At 29.6% G+C, this 20931-nt stretch overlaps 1 protein-coding gene and 1 pseudogene across 1 annotated transcript; both read right to left on the reverse strand.

The window, feature by feature from the left end:
* Positions 1-9366: 9366 nt before the first annotated feature.
* LOC145008093 (pentatricopeptide repeat-containing protein At5g66520 pseudogene) lies at positions 9367-11165 on the reverse strand (annotated as a pseudogene).
* Positions 11166-12412: 1247 nt separating this feature from the next.
* Positions 12413-15426, reverse strand: LOC145012783 (uncharacterized). The gene is made up of 11 exons (XM_078971579.1): positions 15105-15426; positions 14493-14640; positions 14333-14404; positions 14144-14215; positions 13926-13997; positions 13692-13835; positions 13523-13603; positions 13353-13424; positions 13183-13254; positions 13033-13104; positions 12413-12747 (listed from the first exon to the last, which is right to left on the reverse strand). The coding sequence occupies exons 1-11, from the start codon at positions 15199-15201 to the stop codon at positions 12657-12659; spliced, it is 993 nt and encodes a 330-aa protein (XP_078827705.1). The 5' UTR covers positions 15202-15426; the 3' UTR covers positions 12413-12656.
* Positions 15427-20931: the final 5505 nt, after the last annotated feature.

Here is a 20931-nt window from a genome sequence, read left to right on the forward strand (position 1 = left end):
TGTATAAAACTTCATATTATAAAGAAATCTTATCTTATAAAGTTATAAATAAATTTATGTTACCGGTAATGGTATTATTAAATTATAACCCATGATTTTTTTTAAGATGACTTGCCTGAAACTGGTTGTTTGTTATGTCTAGGTGCTGGAAAAATCCATCGTTGTTTATTTTGCTCAAATATGTTCCTACGTATAAATGAAAAAATGAAAAAGGTGATATGTTGTATTGATATTAATCTAAAGTTATTTTAGCACATTATATAATATTTTTCTGTAATGGGCAAACACACTAAACACTAGGGGTGAGCGTTTGGACCGGTGACCCGGATCGGACCGGTGAACCGGACCGGACCGGACCTTTTTTTGGACCTCCGGGCCGGTTCTCGGTTCTAAGGTTTGTGCCCGCTTCGGTCCGGTTTTTACCGGGTCCGGGACCGGTTGGACATGGTATAAAAAAAAAAATATATATATATATATATATATATATATATATATATATATATATATATATATATATATATATATATATATATATATATATATATTTTGGCCTAGTTATACAATTGCAAAACCGATCGTTCCCTATCCCATAACACGTGATACGGCAGCGGCCGATAATTTGCAATCCAAAATAACCCTCGTGCGAAGTCGAGTAGTCGAGCATCAATCCTCGTTCGAAGTCGGCCGATAATTCTCGTTCGAAGTCTAGTCTCAATTCTTTTCTCTCAAGTCTCAACTCTCAAGTGTGGTTTCTCTCAAGTCTCGATTCACAATTAATGGAATCAAAAACCGGGATAGCTAATTGGATTGCACTTGATGATGATGAAATTCAAGTAAGGGTTACGATTTTTGGTTATTTTTTTGTTAAATTTTGTTGAAATAACAAACAATATTGTTATATTTAGTTGAATACTTGTCAAAACAAAATTATTGTTATTATATGTAAACTAAGGGTATGTTTTTTGGTTGAATTTTGTTAATATTTGTTGAAAGTTATAAAGTATGTCGTTATATTTTGTTGATTAATTGTGAAAAAGTTTGTGTTTTGATTGCATGTAAACTAGGTTTATGATTTTTTTTGTTGATTTTTGTTAATGTAGATTGAATGTCATAAAGTATGTTGTTATATTTAGGTTATTTGTTGGTAAAAAAAAACTTATTGTGATTGTATGTAAAGTAAGGGTATGTTTTTTGGTTGAATTTTGTTAATATTTGTTGAAAGTTATAAAGTATGTTGCTATATTTTGTTGATTAATTGTGAAAAAGTTTGTGTTTTGATTGCATGTAAACTAGGGTTATGATTTTTTTTGTTGATTTTTGTTAATGTAGATTGAATGTCATAAAGTATGTTGTTATATTTAGGTTATTTGTTGGTAAAAAAAAACTTATTGTGATTGTATGTAAAGTAAGGGTATGTTTTTTGGTTGAATTTTGTTAATATTTGTTGAAAGTTATAAAGTATGTTGCTATATTTTGTTGATTAATTGTGAAAAAGTTTGTGTTTTGATTGCATGTAAACTAGGGTTATGATTTTTTTTGTTGATTTTTGTTAATGTAGATTGAATGTCATAAAGTATGTTGTTATATTTAGGTTATTTGTTGGTAAAAAAAAACTTATTGTGATTGTATGTAAAGTAAGGGTATGTTTTTTGGTTGAATTTTGTTAATATTTGTTGAAAGTTATAAAGTATGTTGCTATATTTTGTTGATTAATTGTGAAAAAGTTTGTGTTTTGATTGCATGTAAACTAGGGTTATGATTTTTTTTGTTGATTTTTGTTAATGTAGATTGAATGTCATAAAGTATGTTGTTATATTTAGGTTATTTGTTGGTAAAAAAAACTTATTGTGATTGTATGTAAAGTAAGGGTATGTTTTTTGGTTGAATTTTGTTAATATTTGTTGAAAGTTATAAAGTATGTTGCTATATTTTGTTGATTAATTGTGAAAAAGTTTGTGTTTTGATTGCATGTAAACTAGGGTTATGATTTTTTTTGTTGATTTTTGTTAATGTAGATTGAATGTCATAAAGTATGTTGTTATATTTAGGTTATTTGTTGGTAAAAAAAAACTTATTGTGATTGTATGTAAAGTAAGGGTATGTTTTTTGGTTGAATTTTGTTAATATTTGTTGAAAGTTATAAAGTATGTTGCTATATTTTGTTGATTAATTGTGAAAAAGTTTGTGTTTTGATTGCATGTAAACTAGGGTTATGATTTTTTTTGTTGATTTTTGTTAATGTAGATTGAATGTCATAAAGTATGTTGTTATATTTAGGTTATTTGTTGGTAAAAAAAAACTTATTGTGATTGTATGTAAAGTAAGGGTATGTTTTTTGGTTGAATTTTGTTAATATTTGTTGAAAGTTATAAAGTATGTTGCTATATTTTGTTGATTAATTGTGAAAAAGTTTGTGTTTTGATTGCATGTAAACTAGGGTTATGATTTTTTTTGTTGATTTTTGTTAATGTAGATTGAATGTCATAAAGTATGTTGTTATATTTAGGTTATTTGTTGGTAAAAAAAAACTTATTGTGATTGTATGTAAAGTAAGGGTATGTTTTTTGGTTGAATTTTGTTAATATTTGTTGAAAGTTATAAAGTATGTTGCTATATTTTGTTGATTAATTGTGAAAAAGTTTGTGTTTTGATTGCATGTAAACTAGGGTTATGATTTTTTTTGTTGATTTTTGTTAATGTAGATTGAATGTCATAAAGTATGTTGTTATATTTAGGTTATTTGTTGGTAAAAAAAACTTATTGTGATTGTATGTAAAGTAAGGGTATGTTTTTTGGTTGAATTTTGTTAATATTTGTTGAAAGTTATAAAGTATGTTGCTATATTTTGTTGATTAATTGTGAAAAAGTTTGTGTTTTGATTGCATGTAAACTAGGGTTATGATTTTTTTTGTTGATTTTTGTTAATGTAGATTGAATGTCATAAAGTATGTTGTTATATTTAGGTTATTTGTTGGTAAAAAAAAACTTATTGTGATTGTATGTAAAGTAAGGGTATGTTTTTTGGTTGAATTTTGTTAATATTTATTGAAAGTTATAAAGTATGTTGCTATATTTTGTTGATTAATTGTGAAAAAGTTTGTGTTTTGATTGCATGTAAACTAGGGTTATGATTTTTTTTGTTGATTTTTGTTAATGTAGATTGAATGTCATAAAGTATGTTGTTATATTTAGGTTATTTGTTGGTAAAAAAAAACTTATTGTGATTGTATGTAAAGTAAGGGTATGTTTTTTGGTTGAATTTTGTTAATATTTGTTGAAAGTTATAAAGTATGTTGCTATATTTTGTTGATTAATTGTGAAAAAGTTTGTGTTTTGATTGCATGTAAACTAGGGTTATGATTTTTTTTGTTGATTTTTGTTAATGTAGATTGAATGTCATAAAGTATGTTGTTATATTTAGGTTATTTGTTGGTAAAAAAAACTTATTGTGATTGTATGTAAAGTAAGGGTATGTTTTTTGGTTGAATTTTGTTAATATTTGTTGAAAGTTATAAAGTATGTTGTTATATTTTGTTGATTAATTGTGAAAAAGTTTGTGTTTTGATTGCATGTAAACTAGGGTTATGATTTTTTTTGTTGATTTTTGTTAATGTAGGATACGAATGTTGATGAAGAGGAATTTATTGAGGATACACCACAAATCAATTTTGTTGATGATTCGGCAAAAGATGATCAATCAAATGTTAACAAACGAAAAAGAACAAATAGCAAAACGAAAACAAGTCACAAAAAAAAAAAAAAAAAAAAAAACAAGTGGCAAAGAAACATCCTCTTGTTGGGACTCATTTGATAAAGTTATGATAAAAGAAGATGATGGTATGGAAAGAAGATATGGAAAATGTCAATGGTGTGAAAGGCTACTAAAGGCGGATGTGGAAAGGAATGGGACTTCTAGTTTACTCAAACACGTAGATCGGTGTCCAAAAAACCCGAATAAGCTACAAGATCCAACTCAAACCAAATTGAATCTAAAAAAGGAGTCAAATGGAGATACTAGTGTTAAAACATGGAAACACGATGATGCAAGGATCAAAAAAGCATTACTTAACCTTTTTGTGGTAGGCGAATTACCTTTCAAGTTCGTTGAAAACGAGGCTTTTGTGGAATACACCAATGCACTTAATGCTAAGGTTGTGTTGCCATCTAGACATACAATATCCCGAAATGTTTCCAAATTTTACATAGAAGAAAGAACCAAAATGCTTCAATTTTTAAGTAACCCAAAGACCGCTATACATTTGACAACGGACACTTGGACGTCTTCTTGTCAAAGGACTACTTACATGGTGGTCACGACTCACTTCATAGATGAGAATTGGATGATGCACAAGAGAATTATAAACTTTAGGGAGATAGATAGCCATAAGGGAGAGGATATGGGCCGAGAATTACTCGATTGTATTCGTGGATGGGGAATGAAAAATGTCATGACCATTACCTTGGACAACGCCGCTACAAACGACAAGGCAATGGACTTTTTGGTCAAAAAGTTGCCCAATCTTTACGAGGGTGGAAAGCATTTCCAAGTTAGGTGTATGGCTCACATTTTAAACCTTATCGTAAAGGATGGACTAAAATACCAAAACTATCATGTTGAGTGTATCCAAAAGGCGGTACGGTACATTAGATTGTCACCACAAAGAATAAACAAGTTCAAGAAGGCGATGAAAGATTGTGGCTTACAAACGAAGAAGTTTCTATGTGGTGACACTCCTACCCGATGGAACTCGACTTTCGAGTTATTGAAGTCCGCATATGAGTTACGAGAGGCATTTACGGAATTTGGCATAAGAGGTAATATTTATTTTTAAGTTATATATCATTTTTCAGCAAAATTATTAAGATTTTGTTTAGACTATAATTTTGTTTGTTTATGTATCTTTGACAGATAAATCATATGAAAGGGATCTCGGTAGAGTACCGGAAAATTATGACTTTGAAGTTGTAACCGAAATGGTGAAATTCTTTGAAAAATTCAAAACAAAAACAGAGCTTGTTTCGGCTAAATCAAAACCTTTGGTAAATATTTTTATCAGGGAAGTCTTAGATGTGGACATACATCTAAGAAAGTGGTCAACCAAACCAATGTTTCTCGATATGGTAAAAGATATGAGGACGAAATACGAAAAGTATTGGGGTGCATATAACAAGATGAATGATTTTATGTACTTTGCGGTTTTACTTGATCCTACCACCAAATCACCTTTTTTGTTACATGCTTTTAAAAAAATGATCGGGTACATGGAACCATCATTGACCCCCGCGAGCATAGACATAAAAGCACGTCAAATGGTCCGAGAGGTTGAGAATAGGATGGAAAATTTATTTATGACCTACTTGGAACGATTTGACAGCGGTGATCCATCTCAACAAGAAGCGAGTCAAATAGCCATTGATGTTGATGATGATAATGATTTTTTCGGTGATTTTCTTTGTACGGGAGGTAGCAACTCGGATCCAACGGATAACGAGTTACGAACTTATTTGAAAGAGAATATAGTTAATTATAAAAAAGATTTCTCAATTCTCGGGTGGTGGAGAGTAAACGCAATTAGGTTCCCAACAATTGCTCGGATGGCGAAAAGTGATTACTTTTTTTTATACTTTCATAATTTATTTATAAATTAATGTTATTACAATTTAATTCTTTGTTGTTAGATATATTGGCGATACAAATCTCAAGTGTAGCGTCCGAGTCCGCGTTTAGCACATGTGGTAGAGTTGTAAGTGAGTATCGGACTAGTTTATCGACATTGATAGTTGAAGCTTTGTTATGCACCCAAGATTGGGTGAGAAAAACTACAAATCCGATAATTGACAACGTTGATGACATCTTGAACGATGATGACATAGCTTTGGGTAAAAAAAATTACAAGCTTTGTTCTTTTTTTATACAATATTACTTTTTATTAAATACTAACAACATTTTCATTTGTGTTTATGTAGAGATTGCACAAGCTTTAAATATATTACATATTGATGACAATGATAAAGGGAAGAAGCCAATGGAAGATTAGATTACGAGTTTATGAATTTTGTTGTTTTGATTGCTTTTAAAGTTTAAACTTTAAACTATGTTTTTTGTTGCTATGGTATTATTTTTGTATGTTTGTGTTTAAATTGTTAACTTTTGTTGGTGAACTTGAAATATATGTTAGTTGTTTTTATTTGGAAAATTAAGTTTGCAAGTTATAATATTTTACATCAATGTAGATTACTTAAATTTTACGCAACTAAAATGGTACCGGTCCAAACGTGTCCAAAAACCGGAAAACTTGGACCCGGACACGGACACGGACACGGACACGGTGCATCCGGTCCGGTCCATGGTCCACGATTTTCTCCCTAACCGGTCCGGTCCAAGAGCCGGTCCGGTCCGGTTCGGTCCAAATGCTCACCCCTACTAAACACATTTTTGAATCTACATGCTTGTTCAACATGATGAACTCTCAATTACTTGAGAGAGAGACACATTTTCATCACAATTTGATAATATTAGGTCAAAGGTCTTTTGATTGTCACGTTATATAACTAAGTTAGATAACTTGGTGTTTGTTATAAATGTTTTTTAAGAAAATATACTTCTTTGCATTTTCTTCAACAAACTCACCGACTTTTTGCTTAAAAAAGAAACAAAAAAACTTATGCACTTAGTTACAAAATAAAGTGAAAAACATGATTTGTAGACCATAAACTTTATCAGGAACGATCCAAATATATTTGGATCGGTACCCCCTCAAAGATATATAGAATAAACAAACCATTTAAAAAAAATGAAAAACCTTAGAAAAATTCACCGTATTATTTTTTAGTATCCGAAAAAACCATTATATAATTATTTTGTACAATAAAACCATTTTATTTTTTATCATTCCTAAAATAATGTTTCTTAATCGAAAAACCCTTAATATTCGGTTACCTAGCAATTGTGGCTTTAGAAAAACTCAAATTATAATCATACGGTGCACTAAAGAACCCATCATTATATTTTTTTATGGTAAAACCATTTTATTTTTTGATTTCGTACAATAAAACAATTTTATTTCTTGATTTTATACGATAAAACAAGTATCTTCCCCTTTATGCCCTCATATTTTTCTTCATAAATGATAATAGGTAGATTTTGCACTGATTCTATAAATGAAGTACATGTTAGACTACTTGATCTTAAAAAAGTAAATGCCAATCTTGTTATGGTTTATGTGTTGATGTTGTACATGAATCAAATTCAAGTATATGACATTGAAGTTGACACAATATGAAATGGTGGCCCCAATGGAGTTCATTGAGGAGATTGCAAATCCAACATTGATTGACAATTGCATTACTTATGGTATTCAACTTCGACCCTAAAACGAGAAATAACGCTCTGGTACTTGGATGTACGAGAGATGATATTATCACCTAGAAAGATAAAATATATGGATGTGGAACAACAAGAGTACCTTATATAAAGTTGGAGAGCAAGATCAAAAGTACCTTATATGTAACACACGATGTGTCTCATGGAATGAAAGTGTAGCTCATGAGGATCGGTCATAACAAAATCATTGTGGTGGAAGGAGATGATGATCGTGTAGCTCATGAGGGTCGGTCATAGCAAAATCATTGTGGTGGAAGAAGGAGATGACGACTGAAAGAATACCAAAAATAGAGAGAGAAAAATGTCAAGGAGGGAAGGGGTATATTTTAGGAGGGTGGTTAACTAAGAAACCCTTAATATCATGATAATTAGTAAATGTCTAATTGATTCAATAAATAAAGTACATGTATGATTAGCGATGCATTAAGTAAGAGTTTGAACGGGCTAGAAATCTAAAGATATACTATGGCTTATGTCAGGTTATTGTGTTTCATATGTGGAATAAATGGAAAATTTATCAAGTATACTTTCTCAAAAGAAAAATATAAGGCATAATGGGGAAAACAAAAGCATTTCTTGTATACAACTAGAACATAAAATAGTTTTATTGTACAAAGTCATTACATAAATGGTTTTATTGTACAAATTAATACATAATGGTTTCTTTGTGCATTATAGGATGATATGTTATATTTTTCTAAAGCCATAAATACCCACTAACGGTAACAGGCTATCTAGGATTTGTTTGTTACAAAGAATTATATTAAGTATGATTAGAAAATAAAACTGGTTTTATTGTACATAATAATAGCATAATGGTTTTTTCGAACATTAAGGTTTTCTCTAGCAAAATCTACCAATTTTAATAAAATTACTCCTTTTAGCCTTTTTAGATGTAAATATCTTTAATAATAATATGAGTTTGGTAGTTAAATCATGATCTTAATATCCTATGATTGTTTTTTGGTAGGATGATAAAAATGCTTGTAAGATCGATCGTAATATTGTTATTATTTAGTTTTTTAAATAATAATTTTATTTTGGGTTTAACTAAGTAATTGCATATATATCCTACAAAACTTCTTTTTAATGTTTTATTGTTAAACGATACATTAGAGATGTATTTTTTTTTCATGTTTTAAACTATTTATTGTTTGATTAAATGGTTAACAGATGAATGTATATGTGATTTTTATGTTTTAAATTGTCTTTTGTAGGATTTTACGATCACAATTCGATTTTATGATTATGATTTTACAAAGTGAAAACGATCATATATTAGATTCTGATCTTGACAACTTTGGTACCTATTCGCTCATGACCACCTTTTGATTTGAATTTTCACGAAACTAACAATCAACCGTTATCGAGTGTGCTCCCTTTCGCCTCCGCTCTCCAATCTTGTATCTAATTTTAGCCCTTAAACTATACTCTTATCACTTTTGTTTTCGAAAATATGGTTATAAACTCTATAACCCATACAAATTTTGGGCTCGTTGATAAAGATATGCCATCATAGATTGTCGTCCATGTTGCCCACTTGACTTTTAATAACAATAAACTGTGTTTAGGTAATATAAATTTAAGTGTTGTTTCTACTTTGAAATTATAATACATTTTTTTTTTCATTCGCATATATTATCAAAAGATCAAAGCGATGAATATACATACACTAATGTTTCTACTTAGTAATAAAATATTTGAAATTATTTATCAAAGTTGTACCTATTGTGGTGGAATATCCTCATTGTATCCGTTTCCTATAAGCATCAACAACGTGCAAATTTCAAATAATGCACATGGTAGCAATTTTATTTTGCTTTATTGTAAAAAATTCTCATTTAGCTTATCACCATTTTGGAAATCCATTGCTAAAAGAATAAATTTGCTCTCTCCTTATTTAACTACACATTTTCATCTTACTTTGCAAAAAAAAAAAAAAAAAAAAAAAAAAAAAAAAAAGTTTCCTCTAACACGGTTACTTTAATCATCAAACAACTCTCTATATATCATGAAATAAATAACAAACTAAGCATTTACGCTTCATCTTCTTGACCAAGACAAAAAAAAATACAGTTTTTGTTTCATTGACATCAGTCTGAATCCTAATCAAAAGCACACCAAACACAGTACAATCTGTTCCACTCAATCCATCTGTCGATTCAAATTCTCCAAAACTTCATGAATATCCTCTATTTTATAATTTATTTTCTCACCCGCAACAAATTCATTAACCACACCACCGACCTCAATCGAGCTACACCCAGGTACTTTATCGACCCCACAGGCTCGCATCATCTTTCTAGTCTTTTCCAAGCTATCAACATCATTAGTACTTGAATACAAATTAGACATAATTACATAAACGCCACTATCATTTTCCAATTCCATCAATCTCTCAGCTGCCATTTTTGCAAACTCAATCTCTTTATGACTCTCACAAGCACTTAAGAAAGCTCGCCAAGCCACTGCTATTTCTTTAGGGCTACAAGAATTTGGGATTTTATTAATTATGTCTTTTGCTTCTTTAAATAAACCAGCTCTTGCAAGAAGATCGATTATGCAAATGTAGTGTTCTGTTTTTGGGTTGATGTTGTATTCCTTGCACATTTTGTTGAAAAACTTTAGACCTTCGTGTTCCATGCCTGAATAGCTACAAGCAGTGAAAATGGCAATGAAGGTGACATCATCTGGTTGAGTTTTAGTCGTTTCCATTTGTGAAAAGAGTTTAATAGCACGCAATCCTTCCCCATGAATTGCTAATCCTGAAATCATAACATTCCAGCAAATTGTATCTCTTTCAGGCATTTCATCAAACAGTTTGTGTGCAACATCGAGTTTCCCGCATTTGCAATACATGTCCATCAATGCAGTAGCTAACTTCACACTAGGTTGTGATTTTATTGCATTGATTCGTTTATGGATCCATATTCCGATTTCGAGAGTTCCTAGATGAGCACAAGCGCCGAGTATGCTCACGAATATAGCTTCATCAGGGATGATGCTGGTTGATTGCATTAATCTGAACATTTGTAAACCCTCTTTGAAACAATTATTTTGAACGTATCCAGAAATTATAGAACCCCAAATCCCTCTATCTTTAACCGGTGCTTCATCAAATGCGATTCGAGCTAGCTCTATGTCGCCGGTTTTAGCATACCCAGAAATCAAAACAGTCCATGACACGACACAGTGAGTTGGCATTTCATCAAACACGTAACGTGCGGATTCCATGTTACCAAAGAGGGAGTACATCATCATCAAAGTGTTACCAACAAAACTGTCGAACAAAAACCCTAATTGCAAACAATGCGCATGAACTAGCTCTCCAAGACGAAAACTTTCCATGTATGCACAAGCTTTTAAGATGTAAGGAAGTGTGTAATTGTCAGGATACATACCGTTTTCAAGCAGGCGTTTGTATAACTGAAACGACATGTTTAATTCGTTTCGAAGCAAACAGGCTTTGATCATGGTGTTGTATAAGCAATTAGAGGGTTGTTGAACGTGTTGTAGGATGTTTAAGCCGTGTGATAAGCTACCATGATGATGAGGTTGTGAACAGAAAGCTAATAACCTGCTTAAAGCATAGTGATTATCTCCGAGGCCACATGTGATTGCTTGACCATGAACTTGTTTTAGTTGCTTCATGTTCTTGCATTTTTCTAACAGCAAGAGGCATCTTCTGGTTGTTGTTGACATGAGCGATCACGATCTTCATTGAGCAAACACCTGCCACGGCATGATGAGTACACATTTAGCAAACTTTTCTTTTTCTTTTATAATTTAGATTTTATAACACAATAAATATTCAACGGGTTGTAATTTTATTTTTTAAAATAAATAGTATTGTGAGACAGTGATGCATTTATAAAGTGGCTGAAATAAAACAAAAAAAATAAAAAAATTTAAAGTTAATAAATACAAAGGCATCATTGAAAATCTATATAAGTTACAAAAAATATATTTAATATATATATATATATATATATATATATATATATATATATATATATATATATATATATATATATATATATTTATGTCAAAAAACCGATAAGATGGAAATAAATCACTCATTATACCACAAGATATATCATTGTTGTGAGAAAAAAAATGATGTACTATGTGAGATATTCTATAAAATCATGGGGTATACACGTGATGAGAGTCTTGTGATGATGAGTTAGAATCATGATCGTTGTCTTATATGGTGTATACCACTAGAAACAACAGTCAATCAACTCTTTTTTTTTTTCCATTCTTCTCTTCTTCTCGTTGCATGTACATTAACTAACAATGGTTGGTGTGTCCCCTATACCCCATGGCCTAAGAGGGGGTTAATACTTTATAGTAGTAGAAAAGATGTTATTGATTTCTATTATTATATTTTATATATTTGAGATTGATTTTGTATTTTTTTTAATGGCACGGTTAGTGGTTTTGTAGATTTGACTACTGATTAAAAAATTGAACTATATATCAAGTTAAACTTTGTATTTTAAGCTTGGGAGAGTGGGTTGACATTTGTTTGACATTTGCATGACATGGGTGCAAGAGAGAGAGAGAGAGAGAGAGAGAGAGAGAGAGAGAGAGAGAGAGAGAGAGAGAGAGATGTTTATTTATTTTACTTTTTTTACCCATTTAACCCACCCCTCAAAGTGACATGTCATGCATCTCTTGTGGCAAAAGTGACATGTCATGCACCACCAGCCCTATCAAATCCAATTCCAGCCACAAGAAAGGGATAAAACTTAACTTATGTTTTGCGGACTAGCTAATAGCTAAAAAAACTAGTTGGTAGATAGTAGCTAAAAAACTAGTTAATAAAAAATGACGTTTGATAAAACTAACCGATAAGCTAACTGAAATAATTAAATGACATATATGATTTGAGTTTTTTTTTTTTATAATTAATAAAATGTTTATTTGGGAGAATGTTAAAAAATGTATCTTATTAGCTATTTTTTGGTTTGCCAAATAACCTGAAAAAGCTCGAAAAATAAGTTAGCAGCAACACGTACAAAGAAAACAGAGAAACAACATTGTATAAAGCAGTGATGGAATCCTTAAAACTCAAAAGAACATATAATACTATATTCTATACATTTAAGTTCCTTTGGAACTTTCGAGTTTTATCACGTATACAAAAGATTAAACAATCACAGCTATAAAATATCTGTATCATCAAAGGAAAATCAGCCGATTGGTTTCGTGGGGCCCACTTCGTAAACTAAGTACTAACTAGACAAAAACAGTGTAATCAAATTGATTAAAACAAGAAGTCCGAGTCTGAAAGTTCAAGTACTTTGTGAACACCAATCGGGTTCACCCCTGGCTTAAATGCATTTCCTTCAATGTACCTACAAAAAATAGAAATGTACTTTACTCTTTTTAACAATATTTGCAATATACTTTTTTTGACCCATAATACCAACATACTTACACTCTTTTACTAATAATAGCAATATTGTAACCCTACTTACATTTTCTTTACACACAATAGCAACATACTTATATTTCCTTATTCATAATGCCAATTTTGTGTCTACTTATTTTCAATTTCACCAAATAATTTTTTTTTATATATCAGACAACAATCGTGCATAATCTTGAAATGAAGGAATGAAAAATAAGAGTAAGCTTACAATTCTTTCAGATAAGAATGTTTGTAGAAGGCATCAGGAATCCTTCCACTAAATTGATTGTGATCCAGATACCTGAAATTTGGAAATTTCTGGGAATTATTACACTTTCAGATATAAGTTAAAGATTAAGAGAAAGGAGTATATACTTACAAGTAGGTCAATTTTGGAATATGAGCAGGTCCAAATGGAACTATCCCAGACATTTTGTTGTAAGATAAATGCCTGAAAAAATAAAAATAAAAACAACAAAATATACATTACAATTTGTTTTAAATAATACTTTTCGTTTATGAAAAAAAGTATTAACATTCAATACTCACAGAATTTCCAGATTGGTCAAGTTTTCAAGCTGAGTTGGAATGCCTCCAGTCAGATAGTTGTTATTTAGATATCTGAAAATCATAATAGGAGGGTAAATAATTAAATATAAATAATATCTTCAAAATACTACTTATAGATTATAAATAAAAGTTAATGAGATTAGACATACAGATTGCGAAGAGCTGGAAAACATCCATCTATACGTATCAGTTCCCTAATAGTTCCAACCAAATGATTATCACCAACATCCCTACAAATCACAAACACAGTCATCATTAGAATAATTCACATTTGTAAGATGAACAGATAAAGTGGTAATGAAAAAAGATGAACATTACAAATGGCGAAGATTTTGTAAAGACCCCAATTCATGTGGAATACGCCCAATTAACCGATTTTGATGCAGATGAAGATGCTGCAGTTCTGGAAGATTAGCTAGCTCCCTGGGTATTTCCCCTTTAAAGCTATTGAAACTTAAGTAGCTGTAGACATATAGGTAAAGAATCGAATCAGATGTTCATCTCATAAAGCATATATCCAAAAAAGGGTAAAGAAAAGTAGAAAACACTCACAGGTGTGTTAATTTCTTTAGTTCACCTATTTCAGGAGGAATTACATCCTGCAGCTTATTCCACCTCAGATTACTACAAAGAAACAACACCCATCACCAAAATGAGTACTAAGATCATGTATTTGGGAGTATTTAATGTTTATTTCACTAGCTATATGCAGAAGAAGAAGCAGAAGCACCACAAATTAGTGATACAAAGTATTTAGAGAAGAATAATACAGTATCTTAAGCCGCTTTAATCGCCCAATTTGAGGTGGGATTGGACCAGTCAACTTATTATTGTGAAGATCCCTGAAAACAAAAAGTAAGTAAGATAAAAACACATATCCAAACAAAGTAAATTTGCATTATTGAACAATAAAGAAACAAAAAAGAAGAGCAGTAAGTTATTAGGATAGAGATTTGTACAGTCTAGTAAGATCCAGTAGATTGGTTACTGCAGTAGGAAAGGGTCCCACAATTGAAACTGCATATACTTCCCTGAAATGATTACATAATGTTAGAAAATATCAGATTGGTTCCACAATTTCAAGATTCAAGGACACATACATGATGAAGTAACACTTACAGTTCAGTAACTACTCGATAATCACCTTGTGTGGAGCATGTGACACCAGACCAAGCTGGTAAATCACCATCTCCACATGGATCATCTCCAACCCATGCATATACCACTCTCCATCCAAGAGATGCTTTAATTTCGTTAAGAGCTTTCACTGCGAGTGATGAAAGATTTCATTATTTCCCTCAAGAAAACAGATGAATTATGCATCGATTTTCATTACTTTCAGATCAGAATCTCATTAATAGCAAGTCTAAAAAGCAATTATCAGAGTTCCTAGAACCAAATGAAGGAAGTATCAAGACATCAGTACAACAGTTTCTAGAGGAACGTCAAGAGATAAAACCAACTTTCAGTTTATTGAAGTTATGGAGCTTAATTTCGTAGCTTAAAAGCATGATTGGATCAAGATCAGTTTAAACTTCGAATCACCAAGTAATCATCCAAAATTTTAAAATAGTGAGATCTAAGAGCAATTGAAGAAAGCCGGAATAAGCAACAAATTCACAGATACTCGTGCTAAATTCATAGATATTCGTGCATCTTCGGAATACAGAGCATAGACAATACCATATATGATATATGACCATGTGTCCCGGAAAATGATAAACAACTTACCGTCTCTTTTTAGGGTTTTGCAGTGCACAGAAACGCTGAGAAGGCAAAAAAGTAATATGATCGATGAAAATCCTGTAGATACTCCGAGACGCAACATTGTTGATGTCGATTTAGAATCCTTTTTTGCTTTCGAATTTCAAATCAACATTCGTCTGTAATTTGTATGTCTGAGTGTATCTAACTATACATCAAGTAGATAGGAATACAGATCAAAGACTGTGTATCCGAGTAAGATCTAAGATGGAGTGGGAGATCTTCAGGAATGAGACAACGCGTAAACTTGGCATGTTATCGTCGGCGGATCCTTAAACTCAATTTTCTCTCCTTTCCTTTATTTTAATTTAAACTAATCATTCTAATATTTTAATAAACTATTTAACAAAAAAAAAAAAAAAAAAACTATTTTAATATATATATTTTTTTCAAATTGATGGTTTGGACCTTTTTTTTTTTCAAATAACTCTTTCGATTTATATTGTAATGTAATTTCAAACTCTTTAATATTTCTGTTTTTCAATCAAATGTATATATTTCATATTTGTAATGTTTGTTAAACTTTTGGTTAAATTTTAGTAGAAAACAATATTTTTCTAAAAATTTAGAATTTTTTTTATCAGATTTCATATTTGTTCTTGAAAGTTTTTTTTTTTTTTTTTTTTTTTTTCAATCTGAAATACTTTATTCCAGACTTGATGATTGTTTTGCCAAAAAATTGCTTATTTTGCTTAAATACAAATTACATTATGATTAAATTACTCAACTTCCCTTTAGTTTGTTGTTTATTCCATTTTATAATTTACGGTTTTGAAAATTCATCAAAAAAAATAAAAAAAAATTCTGTTTCATAATCGATTTAGTCCCTATATTTATTTTTTATTTAATTAAGTCCAAAATACCGGTAATTGTATTCAATTTAACCCTTTGATCCGGTCAACAAGTCATCCAACTTTCATAAATTACATTTTTGGCCTAAATTTCAAAATTTAGTACAAATTTGGTCCAAATTTTACACTTTTGGCCCAAATTTTAAATGTTGTTACAAAATTTATCCAAACTTTATCCTTTTTGCCCAAATTTTAGAATTTTATTATGAATTCATCATAACTTTAGTTTTTTACAACTTTTTTTCTCAAAAAATTGTTTCTAATATGTTTTTTCTTTATAAAATCATATTTATACAAAAAAAAAAACCTATTTTCACATAAAAATATTGTATTTTCTATATAAAAACTTTTTAAAAAAAACCTTTTTGTATATGAAGTATCTAGTTATAAAAATATATATATTTATTAAGTATATAAATATATACAAAACTGTTTTTATAAAAAAATGTATATAAATACCTATCAGCTTTGTGTGTGTATGTGTGTGCATATATATATATATATATATATATATATATATATATATATATATGCACACAAATATAAAATCATGTTTGTTTATACTTTTTATAAAAATGTGTTTGACTAATTTTTTTATATAATACGTGTTTGTATACATTTTATAAAATCGTGTTTGTATACATTTTATAAAAATGTGTTTAAATAATTTTTTATATAATACGTATTTGTATATATTTTATAAAATCGTGTTTGTATACATTTTATAAAATGTATACAAACACTTATTATATAAAAAAATATTCAAACAAGTTTTTATAAAAAAATATAGATAAAATAGGTGTTTGTATATGGTTTTTTTGTAAAATACATTTTTGTATATATTTTTTTTATTAAAACAGATTTGTATATATTTATATACTTAATAAATATTTATTTTTATAACTAGATATTTAATATAAAAAACTTTTTAAAAAAGGTTTTTATATAGAAAATATAAGATTTTAAAGTGAATACGTTTTTTTTTTATATAAATATGATTTTATAAAGAAAAAACATATTAGAAACAATTCTTTGAGAAAAAAAGTTGTAAAAAAACTAAAGTTAAGATGAATTCATAATAAAATTCTAAAATTTGGTCAAAAGGGTAATGTTTGGACCAAATTTGTAACAAAATTTAAAATTTGGGCCAAAAGTCAAATTTGTAATAAATTTTGAAATCTGGGCCAAAAATATAATTTTTAAAAGTTGGATGACATGTTGACCGGGTCAAAATGGTTAAATTGAATACGATTACCGGTATTTGAGACTTAATTGAATAAAAAAAATATATAGGGACTAAATCGATTATGAACCCAATATGTAGGGACTTTATTGCAGTTTTCCCTAATTTTTATTTTAAATTTAAAGAAAATCATACCAATTTCATTCTCAAATAAATAAACAACTATTTGTTTCAAACTATAATCAAACTAGAGTCATTATCATAATAAAATCAAGAGTGCAAAAATCGCTAAAATATATCTATGGATGCAATGCAATGCAATCAAGTTACACTATTCCCCTTAATGTCATAACAATTGTCAACGTTAAATATTTTAAACTTAAATAGTAAACACAAAATTTAATAAGTTTCCTAAAATATTAGATACTCATGTGAGTGTTATTATACCATCATAGTCTTAGGTTCACTTACATTGCTACAATACCACTATAGTCTTTCATGTTATAATTCAACATAGTTTTTCATGTAGTTGTTGTGGTACCACTATGGATGTACCAAGTTTTTTAAAACAACTAATATAATATTTTTAGTATTTTTATAATTATAGACATAATATTTATCATCTTTCACATTTTTGGCAAAAATCTCCAATAAAATAATATTTTTTTGTTTTGATTTTTTATGACATCATGTTTTTATAAGTACCCGTTGTCATATATATATATATATATATATATATATATATATATATATATATATATATATATATATATATATATATATATATATATATATATATTGTGAGATCGTGAGACGCAATCCTAACCATTCATTTCGTAGATAAAACAAAAAACATTTTTAAAATGCAAAATAATTGAAAATTTTCGAATTTTTTTTTTCAAATATTATTTTTGGAATTTATATTTTCCAAAAAAATACCAAAAAATAAATAAAAAAATAAAAATAAAAAACCTTTTTTTTACATATTCTAATAGAATAAATAAAATATTCTACATATATGATAAATCTAGTATAATATTCTAACATTTTAAAAACCACATTAGAATATTTATAGTATAAAATTATATTAGAATATTTCACATATTTTTCAAAAAAAAAAAAAACGGTAATTATTTTTAGGTAATTAAAGTTCCGACAATAATAATTAAAAAAGAATTTTTGGATTTTTCCTTTTATTTTGCATTTTAAAATTATTTTTAAATTTCGTCTCATGGTCTCATAAAATTAACAGTCTCAAATGAACCTGAACATATATATATATATATATATATATATATATATATATATATATATATATATATATATATATATATATATATATATATATATATATATATATATATATATATATATATATATATATATATATATATATATATATATAGCGTGGTGTCATATATGTCTTTAATTTAATTGTCAAAATTTCTATATTATACATATTTTATTTTAATTAAATGTTTTTGTGGTGTAATATTTTATTTTAAAATATTGATATTTGTGTTAAAAAGGATAAATTAGATAATAATGTTTTATAATACTTTCCTTATACATACAATAATTATATATTAGTTAATTAAAAAAATAGTTAATGATTGGTGAAGATTTAGGTTAATAAGTTTTTATTTGATAATTAATTAATTATACAAGATGCCTTCCCTATAAATGTTCTATCAACGAAAAATAAAAACAAAAACAAGCAAAGTTGAAAATTAAACAAGTTAATTAAAGAAAGGCTCGAATAAATAGTCCTTATCATAATCTCACAAGTCACTATCATTTTGGCGATTTGATATAATTTGGTCAAACTCTCTTTGGTCACATTGTAATGACCAAATTTGTTGCCTGAAAAAATTTAGAAAAAATAAAATAAAATAACTATTTCACTTCCAAAGATTTTATATCCATGATAAAACTATATTTTTTAAAAGTATATACAAACATACCCGTGTTACTCTGCATCTTACTGTTTCGAACTTTTATATTTGAAGACAGTGAGTGAGTACATTTGTTGTTTGAAAGGATCATGGATTTCATGACCTCTCAATAAATTCGTACCCCATATATTAATTGGCATAAAATTAACCAAGTGTTTCAATGGCAAAACAGAAAATTCATCTAAAAAAACTTCATTCAACCCTTCATTCATTCATTGGCATAGTAACTATTTACATGAACATGTTTAACATAGATTTGGCAAATAACCATACAAAAAGACAATTTTACCCTCAGCATTACCATCTTCCTCATGGAACCTTCAAACTTTTAATGCAAGTCATGGGCTTCTCTTGATACCAAGTACTTCCAGTTCTTCCTACAAAAACAAAGGTACAACTAATATAGCTAATAGTACTACTACGAAGTAAATCTTGACTATTTCCATGCTTGTTTTTGCTTCTTCTAGCTAGGTCAAAATGTCATAGCCACACGCTCCTTCATGCTTGCATCTCCTTTAACAGACTACCAATTCGAAAACATGGACTGGAATAGTAATAGATGCCGGAAAGAACGAATATGGGTGGCCGGGAAAACAAAATAACTGTGATATTGCTTTTGATCATGGGGTTCAAGAAATTATGAAGAATTGATGGAGAGAATCTTGAATTAGACGGTGGAAAGAAATGGGTTTTGTCAATTATGGAGTGGGTTGGGTCCAGAAGGGACTAATCTTTTTGAAACGCCGTATCTTGGATCGATTTCTTCATTGATTGGCAGCGGCGGCGGCGGTGGTGGCGGCGGCTGTACTTGTGGATGCCGGTGTAGCAATGGAGGGAGAGGTGGAGGGCAACGAGACTTACAGAGAGGCGTGGGGTGTTCTTTTCTGGAGATGGTGATGCAAGAATTGTGATAATGGAGTTGGTGGCGGCGGTTGGGCTGATATGTGATGGCGGAGTCTTCCGGCAAGGTGGTGGATGAAGTAATGGTGATGATGAAGATACAGATCAGTAACAGATGGAAAAGGGATTGAGATGAAGAGAGAGAAGTCTTCATTTCGTGTTTGAGTGAGGGATTGGGTGGTTGATGTATTTGTAACGGTGGTGGTGGTGGTGGCGGCGTTGGCTGCGGCAGCGATGGCGGAAGACGAGAGATGTGATGTGATGATATAAAGGAGTCGCGCACATACAGGCGTTGTATCTTCCTTTCTCTAGTTATTTTGACAAAATCATGGAAAAATTACAATATACTCCCATAAAGTTCAGAACTTTTTGCATTTAAGTCCCCTTAAATATTTTCAACAAACCAAGGTTAATAATTGCATTTCGGGTTCGAGTGTTTCCATGGTTGTGGAAATATTTATGTAATTTACTGATATACAATGTTTGTCACAGTAGTAAAGCTCCGGTGATGGATTTAGGAATATTATTCGGGTAGGGCATTAAAATGATCAGCTACATATTTAACAATTTGAATTATGTAAGAATAATCAAAATAATAAATTCAAGTTAATATGGCATACTTCTTCATTCCAAATTAAGAATAAAGAAAAACGTTTGGTTACATGCTATAATCGTTTTTGATGAACCGGAAAAGATAAGATTACCACAAAATTCAAAATTTTTATATAACGGCATAACCACATCAGTCATCACATAACTATCCTAAGTTCAAACAATTCAACAAGTTTAATATCTTTAACAAATACTGGGTCTGCCCATCATCGAGTCTCACTCGGTATACAGATCTGTCAGTCATTGGGTCCCGGCCGGCATCGAGCCCTGCCCAGTATACATATAAACATATG

This window comes from Lactuca saligna, chromosome 8 (assembly GCF_052625555.1).
Source record: "Lactuca saligna cultivar CGN05327 chromosome 8, ASM5262555v1, whole genome shotgun sequence".
Classification (NCBI taxonomy): Eukaryota; Viridiplantae; Streptophyta; class Magnoliopsida; order Asterales; family Asteraceae; genus Lactuca; species Lactuca saligna.